The sequence below is a fragment of the Cryptomeria japonica genome, chromosome 11, assembly GCF_030272615.1.
Source record: "Cryptomeria japonica chromosome 11, Sugi_1.0, whole genome shotgun sequence".
NCBI lineage: Eukaryota > Viridiplantae > Streptophyta > Pinopsida > Cupressales > Cupressaceae > Cryptomeria > Cryptomeria japonica.
In genome coordinates this window covers 249,090,753-249,109,414 of record NC_081415.1, presented here as the reverse complement: position 1 = coordinate 249,109,414, position 18,662 = coordinate 249,090,753, and the positions used below count along the sequence as shown (strand labels likewise).

The 18,662-nt window shown below is 31.0% G+C and overlaps 1 protein-coding gene across 1 annotated transcript; it reads left to right on the top strand.

The window, feature by feature from the left end:
- Positions 1-14,130: 14,130 nt before the first annotated feature.
- LOC131040146 (organic cation/carnitine transporter 1) lies at positions 14,131-16,674 on the top strand. The gene is made up of 2 exons (XM_057973000.2): positions 14,131-14,662; positions 15,337-16,674. The coding sequence occupies exons 1-2, from the start codon at positions 14,320-14,322 to the stop codon at positions 16,518-16,520; spliced, it is 1,527 nt and encodes a 508-aa protein (XP_057828983.2). The 5' UTR covers positions 14,131-14,319; the 3' UTR covers positions 16,521-16,674.
- The last annotated feature ends 1,988 nt before the right edge of the window (positions 16,675-18,662 follow it).

Sequence of the window (18,662 nt, the reverse complement as noted above, 5' to 3'; positions counted from 1 at the left end):
TATACATGCACATTACAATTTGTATATAAATTTTTATTTAACTCTACTTGGATTTGATGTACATGCACGTCTAGAGAGATAGATATATTATATTTAATATTTAAATAAATTCTACTTTTGCAGGGGTCTATTGGACATCTAGACTCTCACCAAGAGTCTCCCTCAGATGGTCACTCAGTTCGTAGCTGACATGATCCCTGATGATTTTCTCCAAACTTTATAGCTCATTTACATTTATCTTTTTATAGACTCTCATATTACACACACACACACACACACACACACACACACACACATGCACATACATGAATTTTAGACTAGATTATACTTTATACCTAGTTTGTGTTTGATCAGATTATATATATTTCATGCATGTACATGGAGTTTAGACTAGATTATACTTTATACCTTGTTTGTTTTTTATCAGATTATATATATATTTCATGCATGTATGCAGTTTAGACTAGATTATACTTTATACCTGGTTTGTGTTTTATATGGATTATATATATTTCATGCATTATGTATGAAGTTTAGACTAGATTATATTCTTTAAATACCTCGATTACATGTTTGATCAGATTGTATATTTCATGCATGTATGAAGTTTAGACTAGAGATTATAAATTTCATGTAAATGTACATGTTAGATTATTTATTCCATGTGCACATGTACATACATGTTAGATTATATATGTACTTTATGTTTGATGGATTGGATTGGATTATATATATATCACGTGCACATGTTATAAATACTTATGTGTACACTTTATATATATATATATATATATATATATATATATATATATATATATATATATATATATATATATGATCAAGAATGCACATGTGTTAGAGCTAAAAGTTTAAATTTTAAACTACACGTAACACGTATGTACATACAGTAGATATGCATTAAAATTTAAAAGAACATGTCCAAACAAAAGAGTATATGAACACTCCAATGAACAATATTAAAAACACACTTGAACTAATTAATATCAAATGAACAAACTAAACTTAATAGGTCATTTACTAAATAGTTCACATGATATGTGCTTCTAGGTATGGATATTGTAGTTAAATAGTTCACAACATGTACAAGTCCTAATTACACATGTCTTAATTCCATATATCAATTTTACACATGTACATATTATATTCTAATTTAAATATGCATTTTTTAATTAAATTATTTGAACTAGTGGTCCTTACAAATTACATGCATTTAGAATTAGATACAGTACCTTATACATACAAATTAAACATGCATTTAAACATGTACATACTTGAATTAACTTCATACATCCTAATTTGATATGATTAAAAATTTCATGTATTTAAACTTAAAAAATATTTATCCAAGTTTCAAAACAAGTTAAGAGATCTAGAATTTATCAAGTATTAATTCAATTCATGTGGGTTGAACCACATGTGTACTTTGGAATACTAAATATATATAGTTCATACCACATCAAGTGGTTTAGAACGCTCTTCAATAACACTTAATATTTTGTCATGATCTTCACTATCTAGTCTCCACTTTTGAGACCGCCCTCGACGTGGAACTGTTTGAAGAATTAGGCCAACAACAATGACCAAGTGACTATACTGATATACCTTGTTGTCAATTTGGTATTCAGTGAAATGAATCCCATGTTGAATAATTTTAACTTGTTTGAAATATGTCCCTTGCACTACAACTGAGCCTGCATGTACATGTATATAAGAAATGTGAGAAATTAAAATTTCCACGTAAGCGATTTGTACATACATATTCAAATCAGTTCAAACCTATGGGAAATGACATTCCATCACTCATTTCAGATTTTGATAACTTCTTTCTCTCTTTTGTGCAATGCAATAAATAACAACTAACACCTTCTATATTTCCATCTTCTACTATGACTGCAAAAATATCTCCTGCAATTTGACATAAGTTAAATAAATTCTAAGTTACATGTCATTTTTAAGGAAATATTTACATGTGTACGTCATATGTACCTTTTTTAATCAATTCTGAAATATGATCATAATCACTAGAAATCAAAGGAATGTCTTCAAAGTTTTCGTCCTCATTTGAATCCTTGTATGTGTCAGAAACATCTAATGGCACCAATTTTCATTCACTAACATATACAAGCTCTTGGTTCTTGCAATCAACATAGTTTTCAAAAATGCATTCAGAACAAAAACATGAATAATCCCTAGTGCATAATGTCCATGGACGATTATCTGTACTCATGACACAATGCAAAGATCTTGTCCTCTCCATGCTCTTGCATCCATGCATTGATCTTCTATCCACATCTGCAAAATGTACATGTAGATCAAGTTGTTAAATTGAAACATTTGAACTAGGAACATGTATTTTTTAAAAGATTAAAAAAAATAAAATAAAACACTAAAAGAGAACACGTAATGGTTATTTCCCAAAACACTCTATATGGAATGGGTCTGTATGTTCTTGATGATGATTCCCCAGAATAATTAGGTTGCTCAAAGTGTTTCTCACACCATTCAACAACATCATGTGCATCTTCTATACGATCTCCAGTGTACTTTATTTGATGCTTTCTTAGAGCACGTTTGATACAAGCTCCTGCACCATCATGTTCACCCTTTCCATGACCACTCTCAAAAAAACTCCAAACATGTGGTATTTTGTCATTACGATGATATCTACATAGTGCATAAAATGGCCTCAAAGATATGAATTGTGTCGCACATCCATCAAACCAAACAAAATGTTTAACTATTGTTATGCCTTTATCTTTCAAATATTCAAAAAACTTCTTGAAGCAATGTTGTACAAAAAGTGTGTCATGCTCCTTATCATCACTGATATAGAAGTGGTACTCTTTCTTAATGAAATGATTTTCAAATGTACTATCAACACCATCCAAATTCATCTGTGCATGTCGATAACACACATGCACCAAAATAGTGATTTGCTTTGAAAAGTAATACTCTGATTGAATCTCTTTTTGATGTGCAAAAGAGTAATTCTCTGTGAAGTCAACTACAGATAGAATAGTTCCAAGTGGGAAAGTGTCTCTTAATCTTTCAAATTGTTATGCTTGCCACTTGGCAAAAAAACCATGGCATATGTATGGTTTTATCAACTTACGAAAATTTTCCATAAATGTTCCAATAGGTATTTCCTCTTCTACATAATTTAGCCTTGTAGATTCCTTTCCAAATTTTATTTCAATTTTTTTGTACTTGTAACTCTTGCAATTTACCATCTTCCTCATGTCAGTATCTTCATCTCTTAAAGGCAATTTAGCCAAGTCCCCGCATGTTCCACAAATTCCTCTTATGCAATTTATTTGACCGGTTGCATTATCATCTAATTTATCACATAAGATGGATGCTATGAATTGACTTGTTAGTTTAGGAGGATCATTTTCATAACCATCACTATCTTCTCTAATCTTTCGAAACACCTGATAGTACAAGTCAAATTCGATGTGATAACGACAACAAGAAGTTTCAAAAACCTTGTTTAACTTCACATAATATGGCCTTAACCGTTCAAACATGGTTTGTCCAATCTTTATATGAGGTTTTGTTTTAGTAAACAACACATACAATTCATGTTTTGTTGTGTCTATCCAATGTTTTACATGGAGATCGTAACGATCAGGACTAATCCTTTGCTTGATAACATCTCTACTATTTGATGAAGGATGAGTCTTATCATTCTAAAAACTTGTCACAAAGTTCCTAACAACATCTTCAATTCTATCAGAATGAGGAGCTCTACACATAATTGCCCAATTCCCTTTTGAGGTAGTATCATCCAAAATCTTTCTCCTTTTAACATATTTAGATATTGTCCTTCTACTAAAACCAAACTCAGATGACAGTGAAGAGATTTATCTTTTTTGAGGAAATCTTTCATTTACTAAAGATGTCAACATCACTCTTCTTGAAATGGTCTTATCTATTTTTTGAGATTTTTTACCAATGTTCACCAAACCTTTCTTAACATTATCAACAATAGATTTTTGTAGCTGAGAAGTTTTCCTCTTTTGACTTGTTGTATCTATACCCAACAATTTCAGTGGAACTATTAAGTCTTTATGAGTAAGTACAATTGATAACAATTGAGCTTTTTCTAGTGTAGAATCAAGATTGTTGAAATGAGACATTATTTCTTTTGCACTTTTATTCATTGACTTCCTTTTAGTATGTCTAGGTTCTTCACTGAGACGTTTCAACTCATCCACATCCATTTCAAGTAAATGATCTAAATTTTTATAAGAAATATTTCTCTTCACCTGTTTAGCTAGATCCACAATATGCTCATCCATATCAGTGGTAGGAGGTAAGGAGCTTGACCCCTCTCCTTCAAAGGTCTCCATTGGTTCAACTTGGACAATATCCTCCCTATGTTCATCAACTATATTTTGTTCTTCAACAGGTTCATTTGCCTCGACTCCTGCTTCAAAACTCACTTCTTCTCGAGCCCATTCTGCACATAATTTAAGAGTTGGTGTAAGGTTCAAATTAATAGATTATTCAATTAGGTTTAAGAATAGGGGTGAATTTGGCTTAAAGCTTTGTGTTAAAATTAGGGTTCAATTTGGTTTATTAAATTTAATTAATTTCAAGACCTTAGTGTTATAACTCTAATTAAATTACCTGCTTAGGTTTAAAGTTCCATTTGTTCTCAAGTTAGGATTAGGGCTCAAATATATTTAACTTAAGCAAGTAGGTTTAGAGTTAGAGTTAAATTTTGTTCAATAATTAATATTTCAAGAAGATGATAATTATTTTAATTTAATTTTTTTCTGATGTTTAATTCTAGATTTACACATGAAGAATTATAATTAGTTTATTATTATCATTTAATTTATGTTATTCCTTACATATAGTGTTAAGGTTAAATTTTGTTTTGCACTAATATAACAAATAAACATAAACATATAAAGTGGAAATAAATATTGATGAGTTATTTTGAAAACCTCAATCTCTCACTAATAACACATAAAATGAAATTTTGATAAATTAGAAATTCCAATTTTGAAAATTAAAAGTACAAATATTTTGATGCATGCATACGATAAAGGTGACCTCATATTAATTTGTTATGGACTATAATGTAGGTGGATTATAATTTCTCACATATGTGTATATTTAAGACCTATTATTGCATAATAGACCTCCTAATCTGGAATGTTTTTGCATACGTGAAGTCATATAAATAGAACCTAAATTATTCAACATGTAATAGGTTATAAATTTATGTCACATTTAAGACCTATAATCAATGTAATAGTCCTAATAGGCCTTATTATTAAAATTAATATGACCACATATGCAAAAACATTTCACATTAATATACATAGCTCCCCTTAAGACAGAGATATTATGTGACATTAAAGGACCTATCACATGAAATTAAGTACATGTCTTAAATATTCAATATATATATAAGTTAGAACCTAAATTATGACATAATAGGTCTTATTAATCCTATGACTTAATAGGTCTTATCTATTATAAATGGACTTAATTATATAGGACAAAAATGCAATTACACAACAAGCAAGTTAATGGAATTTAAAATTTACAAATACACATATTATCTCAATTTAATTATGCTTTCCAATTAAAACAAGATTATTTTTAATCCTATTATTTCCAATTAATTTAATTAATATTTTTTAAATTAATTTTCATTAAAAATATTAGATAAAAAATATTGAACTAATTAATACTAACAAATAAACACTATTTTTGGTACGTAATACATATAAAATTAAATAGAAATAAAAATAAAAATACATACTTGCATCATGATATCTTTGTCTTCTTTGTTCTCGATATCTTTCTTCCGTTTCGGGAGAATAATTCCTTGAAGTCTTATTTTGCCTTCTCTTCTTGTTCCCCATGCTTTTAAAAAAACCTTCAAATATCTTCAAATTATTGCCCTCAAAATAATTTTCAAATGTCTTCTCTCATCCAAAAATGTGAATTATTTTAATCATTTTGAGATAAAAAATGAAAAAAATTATGGACATTTATACGACTCCACAAATGAAAAAAAAAATTGCATCGGCTAGGGTTCGAACGAAACCCGATAGTTAAAAATGGTCGGGTTCGTTCGAACCTGACCATTATGAAAAATTATGAGCCAAAATTAAGCCCATGGGTTCGAGCGAACCCCTTATGGTTCGAGCGAACCCAATTCGATCAAAGTATTGTTCATTCGAACTGTGCTGTTAGAGGTTTCTCCCAAAAAATTTCAGAGTTCTGAAGAATTTATGACTTCGGAGCTCTGATTCAAAGCACAAATGAAATAATCTTGATAACCCAAAAATATTAGATGGTAGTACTCGGAGCAAGCTTTCCAACGAGTATAATTTTGTTATATTTTGAATTTATTATGTTCTTGTTTTTTTAATTTTATGGAAAATTGGTTTTTCACCGAACATGAACTTCTCTGTTCAACACATTGGGAAAAATAAGAAACTAATTCAAAAAAATTCTGAAAAATATCTAAGCCCCTGGTATTGATGTCTTCTTTCTAACAAAAAAAATAAAATTGAATTCTGATATATATAGAACAAGTTATGTCTTCAAACTCAAACCTATGTCTGAATTATGACTGGTCGGACTTCAAAACTTTATAAAATGAAAAATATTGAACATATCACTATCAAACCAAATGCAAGCCTTGGATATTGATGTTACAAACCAAAATTCAAAATAATTGAGTTTTTATCATTTATAGAAAAAAATTTACGCGTTTCGAGAGGCACGTTACTCTTTAAAAATGTAGTTTGTTGTAAAAAATCCTTCAAAAAAAATTGAAAAAAATGTATATAGAATCTACAAACGAAATGCTACAAATCACTAATTTAAATCATCTTCAAATTTTTAATAGTTTAAAATTTATAGTTCTCGGAAGTTGAAGATTATTTTTAAAATGTTCATCCCAGTGTCAAAGTGGCAAAAAAGTGGGAACCATTATTGCGAGTTCACCCTTAATATAGAAATGGATATTATACACCAAGGTATATAAAACCAAGGTGAAATTGTATCCAATGCATGGACTAACTCTCAAAAAGAAAAGAAAAGAAAAGAGGATGTCCCAACAATCACAAGGAACTTGATGTTCTTGGTGAACATATGTTGAGATGACCAACAAACATAAGGAATTCCCTATGTACAATAAGGTGCTTTGACTATGGTGGTACACAAATACAATAGAACTTGCTCCAATGTACATAATTCAAATAATTCTATATGATATGAAATTATCACATGTGACGACCTTAAGTAGGCATAGTATGGGTTGAAAGAAAAATCAAAAGAACAAAAATATAAACCAAAGAAAAAGATTAGACATTGTCAACTAACACACAACAACAATACTATCTTATGTCAAAGTGTCAAAAGGACTAAAGGATAGATTTGGATCATGTATAGTTAGGGAAGGAAACATCTCATATAAGACGAATGATGGAATTAAAGAAGATTAAATTCATGAAGGCAAGGGATGATTTTGATTGCATGTTATTGAGGTTGATGTAGTTTCAAATGTTTTATGTTGAAATCACATGTTTCAAGGGTGTTGTTTGAGCATTTGATTGCAAATGTTGATGTTTGATTTTTGTGTTTGCATTTATTTATGGGTTTGATATGTTGGAAATGGTATAAGGACTATGAAAAATGAAAATAAATACAAAATAGACAACAATCAAACAAGAAAATGTGTACACCATTGCAAAAAGAAAGATGATCTTTCCCTTAGTCAAGTTGAAAAATGATTGATTTATTGATAATTATAATAATATTGTTGATGTGGAAAGATTAGATCTCGTAAATAATATGAGGATATCCTAATGATGATAAAGTGACTAGAAAGAATCAAGGTTTAAAACAAGGTTGGTAACAAAACCAATATTTTTTTTAGATGACACTCTAGATTGCATAGCAAGATTACATGGATTATTATTGTTCCATTTGGATAAACTAATTTTAGGATTTTCTATAGTATGGATGGAATTTTTTATAGGTGGATAAGAAGCTTCAAACCAATGAGAAGGGAGAACCAAGTCTATTGATAAGGATGAAAGGATTATTATGTGGGAGGTAAGATACGTGAGGATTCTTTGATTGAGGATTGAGGGTGTGATCTACATGGACAATGTTACATAGGAATAATATTTTTCTTCAATGTAGCTCTTTGTGTGATCTTTGATGGTGCACAGATTAAGTATGAGTATGTCAAATGTTGTAAGTTTATGCCCTAGTCCTTATCAAGATCAAGGTAGGTAGGGAAGATGGATCAAAACAATATGAATTGAATAGATGAAAATTTCATGATAACATGTGTGATGGATAAGACAACTTGTCCCAATCTGTGATAGTACATAGAGATAATTGCTTGTTGGTTGGGTTAAATCATCATGGTACTTATTAAAAGTGTCATAGAAATGGTTTTCACTATTGGATGAATTGTTTATCTTTAATTTTTTCATTGTTAGATACGACACAATTCAAAGTTTTCACCATTGTGACCTCCCCAAGGCACCATAGAAATAGTTCACTAAAGGGTAATATTTATTTTTATTACACTAAGTATTCTAGTCATTTTGATGGTTTTGATGTAGATGTTAATGTCATGATATGCCAATAGTGACCAATACAAAGGAGTTGTCTTGTTAGGATAGTGGAGCTTGTATCTAACTCATGGATGTTATTGTGATCTTTGTTGATACCAGGGTTGGATTTTTCCAAATATACACATTGTAATAGAATTCCATGAGATTCTCATATGATAAAGTGTTTCTACTAGGATGTGATGGATTTGTGAGTGAGACTTTTAGACTTTAAGTGAGATGTTGGCTTGTGATGTGTGATGGAATATGTAGATAGATTATTTGACATTTTAGATGTAGGATTTTTTATTTCCAAACTTAAGATGGTGGAAATGTTAGTAAAATCATATAGATTAATCAACACATTTCCTACATAACCCCATGATAGACAAAAATGTATACAAGATTATAGATGAGAATTACAAGGATTGGAGACATACCACAAGATGATGCAAGATATTACTTGGGAAAATCCTCAAGAGAGAAAAGCTAGCTTGCACAAGAATCCAAACGCAACGCATTATTTAGCAATAATTTTTTACAATGCACTTATAGAATATCTATGAATGCATTTGAAACATCAAGGTCCTCCATTACATTGTCTATGTGTCCAAGAATGTATACATGTATTCTATCACATGCTTCACATATCAACTCTTCATAAGATATCTCAATACAGTGACAGTTGAATCAAAACCACTAATAGGCAACCTCAACCACTAAGCATGCGCTTGCTTATATAGAATCAATATTGCACAAAATGACCAAGTGGTAAGGTAAAATCACACACCTTGAAACCATGAGCCAAAAACCATTAACACCACATTTCCTTTTTAGCATTAAGTTTCTCAAATATTAAATATTTTTCTTGTGTACAACCCACACATAAAATATCTAAGTTCCAATGTGACACAAAAATTTACAAGTGGACCCCCAAAAAAATTAATATGGTCAAAAATTATCTAAGACACACCCCACAAATAAATATTTGTGTTACAAGATTAAAATAATTAATTCTTTTGAAAGGTGTAAAAAGTCCTATTCATAATATTATCTTACTTATTGTATATATTGCATAAGGGTGAATCAAAGAAATGTATCACTATAGCCATCCATGAAACCACATGAATCTCTAGAATTTTTTTTTGTGAATAAGTGCATGGAAATGGGAAACCAAAAGGAAGTCTTAAGTGGTCACTTTTTTGTTTGAAAAGTGAGATCTTTTCCATAAGAAATTGAAGATATTTACTTTCAAAATTTGAATATGCAAAAAGAACAAGAGTCATGTTAACATTTTCTTAGCATTTCAAAATTTCTTGAATAAGTTTTTTAGCTAACATGATATAGTTTATGCTTGATTTTTATGCTAATTTTGTAAAAAAGATGTGATTTTTTATTAAATTTCAACGTGAAGATGTCTTGAAAAACAAAAAATTGTGTATGTGAACCCCTAATATTTATTTGGCATATTTAAAATAAATTCTTTTGGAAGGTGTACAAAATCCTATTCCTAACATTATCCTACTTATTATATTTATTGATAAGGTTGAATCAAAGAAATGCATTACTTTAGCCATCCATGAAACCACATGAATCTGTAGAATGCTCTTGTGAAAAAGTGCATGGAAATGGGGGACCAAAAGGAAGTCTTAAGTGGCCACTTTTTTGTTTTAAAAGACTGATCTTTTCCATGAGAAATTGAAGATATTTAGATTCAAAATTTGAATATGCAACAAGAACAGGAGTCATAGTGTTTTGAATCTACTTTCTAAACTGCTATTTTTTTTTAAAATGGTGGAGATTAAGGGGTTCAGATAGGGGTTCTACACAAAATTCTCCTAATTCTATCAAAATGCATAGTGTCTAGTGTCTTCTTCCCTCCAAATGTTAACTTTTTCTTAGTATTTCAAAATTTCTTCAATAAATTTTTTTTAGCCAACATCATGTAGTATATGCTTGATTTTTATGTTGTTTTTTTTAAAATGTTTTTCTAATAAAGTGGACATGTCCCAAAAAACAAAAAATTAAGCATGCAAACCCCTATTTTTTTGGAAATTGGTCAAAATTTAAGAAAACAAATTATTTATTTTGTATATAATAGACTCTAGTTTCTAAAAATGTAATTTGTTTTTCTTCAATGAATAGTTAAAAAATGAAGTCAAAAATATGATGCATAGATTTTTGAAAAATAATGGAGACACTATCAAAAGAAAATTAAAACCTTAACATATATGAAACATAAAAGATGCATGATTACAACTCTTCTATTTGTAACATTATTTTTTTTATAAAAACACACCCACACATAGCCTCTACTTTATTGGACTCCAATCAATTCCAAGCTATAGATAATATTCTCTATTCCATCTATTTATAGCCTAAAATGATATCATGTTAATGGTAAATTAAATATTACAAATTATCCCATTGTTTGGAAACTCAAATGTTGTTGCATGAATTTCTCACACAATAGGTCAACTATGCAATTACATTAGCTAAACTTTACTTGGTATGCATAATTAGACTTGTTATTGGAAGCATGATATAACATATATAAACATATCCATTTATCTAAACATAATTATGAATGGAAATAAACAACCTCCTAATTTATGTCGAATGAACCTTGACTGTTAAACTTAAGTGGGTTCAAATGAACATGTCCATTACAAAAATGTTTGTGCAAGTTTAACGAATTCTTTCAAACCCCATGTTCGAATGAACCCCTTAGGGGGGAGTTTAGGGTGTTCATTTGAACTCCCCTTCATTTGAAAGGGTGCTCTAATGAAGCCCCTGATTTTCTATCTCTCCCCCTCTTCTTGCAACTTTCTGCAAATTTTTAGCCATCAAAGCTCATATCGAGGGTTCAAATGAAACCAACTTGACAAACCTATTTGCAGGATGGTAGTGATTGAAACAAGATTTCCAACAAATATATTTTTAATATATTTATATTTTATTATGAACTTTTTTTTTCAGTTTTACTAAACATAGGTTTTTCACTGAACATCAACTTCCATGTTCTAAAAAAGAGGAAAAATAGTAAATTGTTTTTTTTTAAAATTGAAAAATATGTACGTGCTAGTTATTGATGTCCTTGTTCGAACTAAAAAAAAATGAATTTTGATACATACAAAACAAGTTATGTGTGATGTCATACACCTATGTCTAAATTATAATTACTTCGACTTCAAAACTTAATAACTAAAAAATATGCAACAAAAAGTTATGAAACAAAATGCAAATATTACATATCGGTGTTACAAATCTAAATTCAAAAGAATCATAATTTTATTGCTTGTAGAAAAAAAGTTATACGCAACGACATGCAACTAACTCTTTAAAAATGGTATTTTCTATTAAAAACGAGTTATTGAAGGAGATGGAAAAATAAATGCAATTTGATTCCAATATTTAAAAAAATAAAAAAAATTAGAATCTACATTCAAATTATCACAAATTACTAGTTTTCATCATCTTCAAATTTGTCACAGTTTAGTAGCTATAGGTGTCAAAAAGTGAAGATTCAATGTCATGTTTGGCAAAAAATGTAACCCACTATTGTAAGATCACTCGTTATCTTTGGTTAATGCCCCATTAGTTAAATCCATGACCTCATTACTAACCTCAACCTCCTTTTGTCTTTCTTCCCTAGACCTCAACTCCCCTCCTTCCTTTCATGCCTCTTCCTTGAGTTTCATCGCTTCTACATTCAACAACCAAGAAAAAAGAGATTTGTGGCAGCCAAAACAAGTCGAGTGCCTAAAATTGCCCTTGCCTACTCAAAAAATGGCATAGAAAAAAGTGCTTTTGTTGCTTTCTCAAATGAGGTTCTCGTAGTTTTCTCTTGTTTGCTTCTAGATGTTGACAAATTTCTCATTAAAATTCTATTAAAAGACCTCTTATTTAAATATTTGCATTAGTATTAATTACTTAGAAAACAAAACTAATGTATTTAAGATATTATAGAAACACTTTAATTTATTCAAGATAATATAGGAGAAGTTTTAAAATCACTTAAAGTGAGGGCCCCTAGTCACATGAGACTCTCACCATGGATTAAACCACTAATAAAACATATATAATTAAATTTCATCATAGATTAGTTCTTAAAGAAATGTGCAACCAATCTATATCACTGGATTAAATGTTTTTACACCATTAGATCTTAGGGCAAATTGTGGAAACCCTAATCCTTAAGGAAAAGGAAAAAGAAATAGCTATCTAGCCCTTAGAATGCACCAACATATTAATACCTTTCATACGTTATTAATTTATTGTAATTGATGTTTGGTGCATTCTAAGGGTTGGATAGCCAAAGAAGAGAGAAAGGAACATGGTAAAGGTTTATCTTCTTGGTTGATCTTCATTATATTGCATTTTTATTTCATTTTATTCAAGTTTTTGTAATCATTCTAACTCTAGTTATATAAAAATATCGTCATTGTGTGTGCATGTGGTGTGTGCCCCCGCGTGTGCTAGTAGGTTGCAAGAAGGTTTCCAAGCAGATTAGCTAAGAGAGTTTTAAGATAAAAGCCATTAATGATCTCCATTATTTCAAGCATATTTGTGTCTAAAACATTTCATACTTTCAAAAGTTAAATAAAACAATTATATGAATTTCATCTCATATTTTATGTTTGCCTTTGCCACACACACACATACACACACACAAACACATATATATAGAGAGAGCTGCTATAAATAAAACAATTATAATATTTATAACATATGTTATAGCTGCAATATATAACATATTTATAAAGGCAAGTGTGTGTATATATATATATATATATAAACTTCTTGTGTTTGTACACAAGAAAGAGAATAGTTTAATATTTATTTATTATTTATCTCTCCTTGTATTTTATATATATTATAAAATTAAATATATAAGCTAGTATATATTTAAAATAACATGTTGTTCTGAATTGGTATATATTATTCTAACTTATGCAGCTGAGAGGGTACACACACACACACATATATATATAATATTATTATTAAGTGCTATTAAATACTACATTTCTTTTTACTATATAAATGAAGATATGCTCTCTTCTTAAATGTACTTGAATTTCATTTTAATGGGTAGGTCTTTATGTAGTATATTTCTTTTATTTTTAATACTATAATTTATTTTATTTTATTTAAAATTTTAAGTAATAATAAAAAAATCTTATTGGTGTGATTCAAAATGTTGATGAGAAAAAAGATACACATAATCAAATTCAGAAGTTCAAATCACACTATCATGGACTCTGGAAATCTAATGACTATAATAAAGTTAGTCTAATTGTCTTAGAAAAAAATAAAAAATAGAAGAAAATATGATTTTAGTCTAATTGTCTTAGAAAAAAATAAAAAATAGAAGAAAATATGATTTTATATATATATATATATATATTATTTTCAGTTTTGCTTTTACCATGCGTTGCTGACAAAAGAAAATCCAAATTGATTAGGGCGGCTGTTCTCAAAGGCTATTTTAATACTAGATCTTGTACTTCTTTCTAAGATTCTTTCCTACATACATAAAACAATCACCCACCAAAAGGCTTGCTTTTACAAGCCATCTTTCATACATTTACAGGCTTTTGGGTTTCAGAGATAGCCTGCAATGGATCCATCCACCTGGGAAGAACAGCAGCACAGTGAAAATGGTGAGCAAAGCTAAGTGCAAATAGTTGAGCAAAACATGTTTTCTGTTGAAGAAATAATAGAAAAATATGTTGGGGGTTTTGGACCAGCTCAGTTGTTCCAAGTGGCAATTGTTGCTCTTGGTGTGGCATTTGATGCTCAGAACACCTTTGTCACCATTTTTACTGATGATCAACCTTCCTGGCGCTGCATTAATGGCAGCCAAATAACAGAAACAGAAATATGCACTACACAGTCATCAATATGTGAGATGGATACAACACTGTGGGAGTGGGAAAGAGGGAAAGAGGTGTCTGTCATCTCACAGTGGAACCTTGTCTGTGCTAACACTATCCAAGCAGGCTTTCCTTCTCTGTTTTTCTTTATGGGATCCCTATTAGGTGAGTTAAAAATTGAATTTTTATAAAAGATTAGAGGGTTAAATTTTTCTGTCAAAATGTTGAACAGTTATTATTAAATTTAACCAATAAAAGTAAGATTTTTAAATGTACTACTTCCTTCAAATTGTAAGTTTGAGAAGTCTTTCCTTGAAAACTATTTATGTTATATATACATGAGCTAATATCCGAATCATTTACTTATAAGATATGTCTCTGTTAATATCAGAAGTTGATTCAGAACTATGTCTATCTTTTGGAAAATGCTTATCAGATTTGGTTTAAAATAGGGATTTTGAGATGTGGATGACAGGAGGTATAAGGTCTTAAAATCTGGATTTGATTGTCAGAATGTGAGAGAGTGCACAGATGTAAAATCTGATAACATTGATTTCAAAACCTATTTACTATAATAATGACATAAGAACTTAAATTACAGATTTCTGTCACAACTTATTTAACTTACCATACTAAATTTATCTTCAATCCATTATCCCAGTTTTGATTATGATGTTGAAACAAATTTAACCTCTGATCTGTTTTAGAACCACAACCCATTTTATTATGTTTCTAAATCCATTTATATGATTATTACTTTTCCTCCATGCATTTGCAGCAAACTTGAAGCATTTAGAGGATTTTTTTTTTGAAAATCTAAGACAATGAGGGTTTCGCAGGTTGCATAATAGTAGGACCATTAGCAGATTCCTGGCTTGGTCGTAAAAGGACTCTGATGCTTTCCATTGTGTCACTTTCATTGATGGGTTTTTTAACCGCTTGTTCCCCCAACATTTGGATCTACTCTCTCCTCCGAGCTCTCAGCGGCTTCAGCAGAGCCTCCATTGGAACTTACTGTCTGGTCCTCTCTTCTGAGCTCGCTGGTCGCCAATGGAGAAGTCTCATTAGTTTTTTTGTTTTTCTCTTCTTCACCTTGGGATTCCTTTCACTTCCAGCCCTCGCTTACCTCACAAGAAATACTTTTTCTTGGAGAATCACCTACATCTACATCTCCATACTTCCTCTGGCCTACTCATTGCTGCTCCTTCCTTTCATTTGGGAGTCACCCAGGTGGCTACTTCTCAGGGGAAATTCCAAAGAGGCCTTAAAATGCTTAAGAAAAATGGCAGAAATGAATGGAAGAGTAGTGCCAGAAAATGTAGCGATAGAAGACTGTATTGCAGAGAGCCAAACAGAGTCTTCTTTATCACTGTTGTGGACTACTAAATGGGCTCGGAGAAGGCTTATGTCAACAATGGCGGTGGGCTCTGGCATGGGGCTCATCTATTACGGAATGCCCTTTGGAGTTGTAAGTCTGGACTTCAATTCATATCTGAGTGTCACATTTAACGCTCTCTCTGACATTCCAGCCGCCATTTTCTCCACTATTATTCTTGCTAAGGCTGAGCGAAGAAGGGCGATTCTCTTGTTATCACTACTGAGTGGCATGCTCTGTTTTCTCTGTGTGTTCTATTCAATGGGTATACCAGATATTCCCAATTCAAAGAATTGGGCACATATAGTTTCTGAAGTAGGAGCATTTTTGAGTGCAAATACAGCCTGTAATGTGTTGCTGATTTATTGCTTGGAGTCGTTTCCATCTAGTGTTCGCAACTCAGCATTGTCGATGCTAAGAGAGGCCATCTATGTAGGGGCGATTGTGAGTCCTGTAATTGTTGTGATAGGCCACAGCAACACAGCTCTTTCATTCGGTCTATTTGGAATTGGAATACTTATAAGCGGTTTGTTTGTGTTGGGCCTTCCTGAAACAAAGGACCAGCCTCTGTATGACACTCTGGAAAAGCAAGATTGTCAAGAGACTCTTCTTTCTAAAACAGAGTTGGGATCACCGTTGCTTACATAGATGCTCTAGACACAATATGATGCAAGGACAATAGTGCATTGGTTTGATCTTGTAGAAAAGTATTATATTTGAAGTAAAATGTTTGTGGCATGCAGTGGGCATTGCATTGAAAGGATTTTTTAAACCTGTCATTGAAGGTCTTATATCTGTTGGATGAATGGCTAGGTTTTTTCTACTTTTTATTCATGTGAGTATTAAATAGATGTTGATGGTGTATGCAGGATATATCGATGCACATTGATGGTTAGAAGTCAAGACATGTTTTCATAGGATAGAATTCAAGATATGTTTACAAAGGACTATCCTTTATAGAGATGGAAATAGTATAAGCATGCTATGGTAGACTCTCATGTCAAGATATGTTTGAAAAGGACTATACTTTATAGAGATGGGAAGTAGTATATGCATGTTATAGTAGAATCTCATGTCAAGTACATAGATACATGCACTATTGTGAATGCACAAAAGGTGAACAAATGTGTAGATGATCTCTTTGTTCATTTGTCAATTTATAGTGTAAAGTTGTAAACTAATAGCTCTGTGCAACATTGTGTAGAGTATTCCAAAAAGTGCTAGCAAATCTTGGGCCACAATCAAAGACAATGGACATTGAAAGTCCAAAGTGAAGCCAAGCATGGTTGAAGAATATGTGAAAAATGTCTATTACTGTGACATGGTCTTCTTGTAAGTGACCATGATGCAGTTTTAGAGTCCTTAGTAATGATAACGAACATAGAGGCATAATAGTGCCTAGCGGCTGGGAGGCCACTAAGAAATTTCATGCTAATTGAATCATAAGGGCCTAAAGGTATTGGTAGAGATGTGCAAAGCCCCAATCTCTTCCTTGCATGCTTGGTAATATAGTAGGATATTTATGAAATTAATGTGACACTCATTTATGTGTATGTGAGGCCATTAAAAGTGTAATTGAAGTGCAACAAGCATCTTGATGATGCCAAAATAACCTACCATTTAAAAATAGTTACTTCTCAAACCAAAGGTTATTGGGGTGTACCTAAGGGAATATAAGGATGCCTAAGCTTGTAAAGAAGCCTATAAAACTTGTAGAACTCTCTAGCACATGTACTTTTCATACTGTGTGTAATGGATGCACAAAAAATTTGAGTAACAAGTACAGTGATCCCTAGTACATAGTAAAAATTTGAGGCAGCCACCTAACTCCAACATGTTGGTAATCACATGGATTGATGGTTGAGTAAGGCAATATACAATATTGTTGTCACACCACTTCTAATGATTGATTTCTTGGTGGAATTATTGTGGATAGGTCATCCACTTCATGTATAATGAATTTTCTAACTTACTTTGTCTGCATGTAGGAATTGTTGCAACTAATGATCGAAGCGAATGATAGCCTCTTTGCCAAGAATGTAGTGGTGTCATAGTTTGATGGCTTGTACTATAGAAGAAAAATCCTTATAATGGAATCATACCACACAATAACACTAAAAAATATGAGTTAAAGGTATTGGTATGATCATATTGGAGTAGTAGGATATTGATTACATAGTCATATCGCGTGTTTTAAATATGAAATGGGATAATAATGTCCAAAAGGATTGACAATGGTATAAAGTAGAGGCATTATTTGAGCTCATTGAAGATATTTTATTATAAAGGATTTCATTGGAATGTTTCCTTACCATGTGTCATCTAGTTAATGTACTAATAACATGTGAAATTCTAAGGCAAACCGTCAGTATAAGTTGATGAATCTAGGAAAGTTGCATTATGTGAGATTATATGGAATAGGGTAGTCTTGAATCAACTTGATTTTCTCTTGATTGACATGAATGTTGGAGTTGTTGATGATGTGACCAACGTATTAGGCTTGTAGCTTGTGTCGGCACAAAGTTTTTAGTGCCTATGAATCATGTTGTACATGCTTCATGTAGGTCTTGTTGAAGGCAAGGATGTTATCCAAATTTTTATGATGATGAAAGAGTTGGTGAATGAATGGAATCTATCATTCATCATACATACATGTTGGTGAATGAATGGAATCTATCATTCATCATACATACATGTTGCAAGAACATTGGTTAATAAGAAAAATATAAAAATTATCTTGAAGAGTCCATTTTTTTTAAATGTAAGCTTCCAATTGAATTATAAACTAAT

Coding starts and splice junctions, on each gene's coding strand:
- LOC131040146 (XM_057973000.2), top strand. CDS start 14,320: ATGTTTTCTGTTGAAGAAATAATAGAAAAATATGTTGGGGGTTTTGGA. Junction 14,663..15,336: donor CTTTATGGGATCCCTATTAG/GTGAGTTAAAAA, acceptor AGGGTTTCGCAG/GTTGCATAATAGTAGGACCA.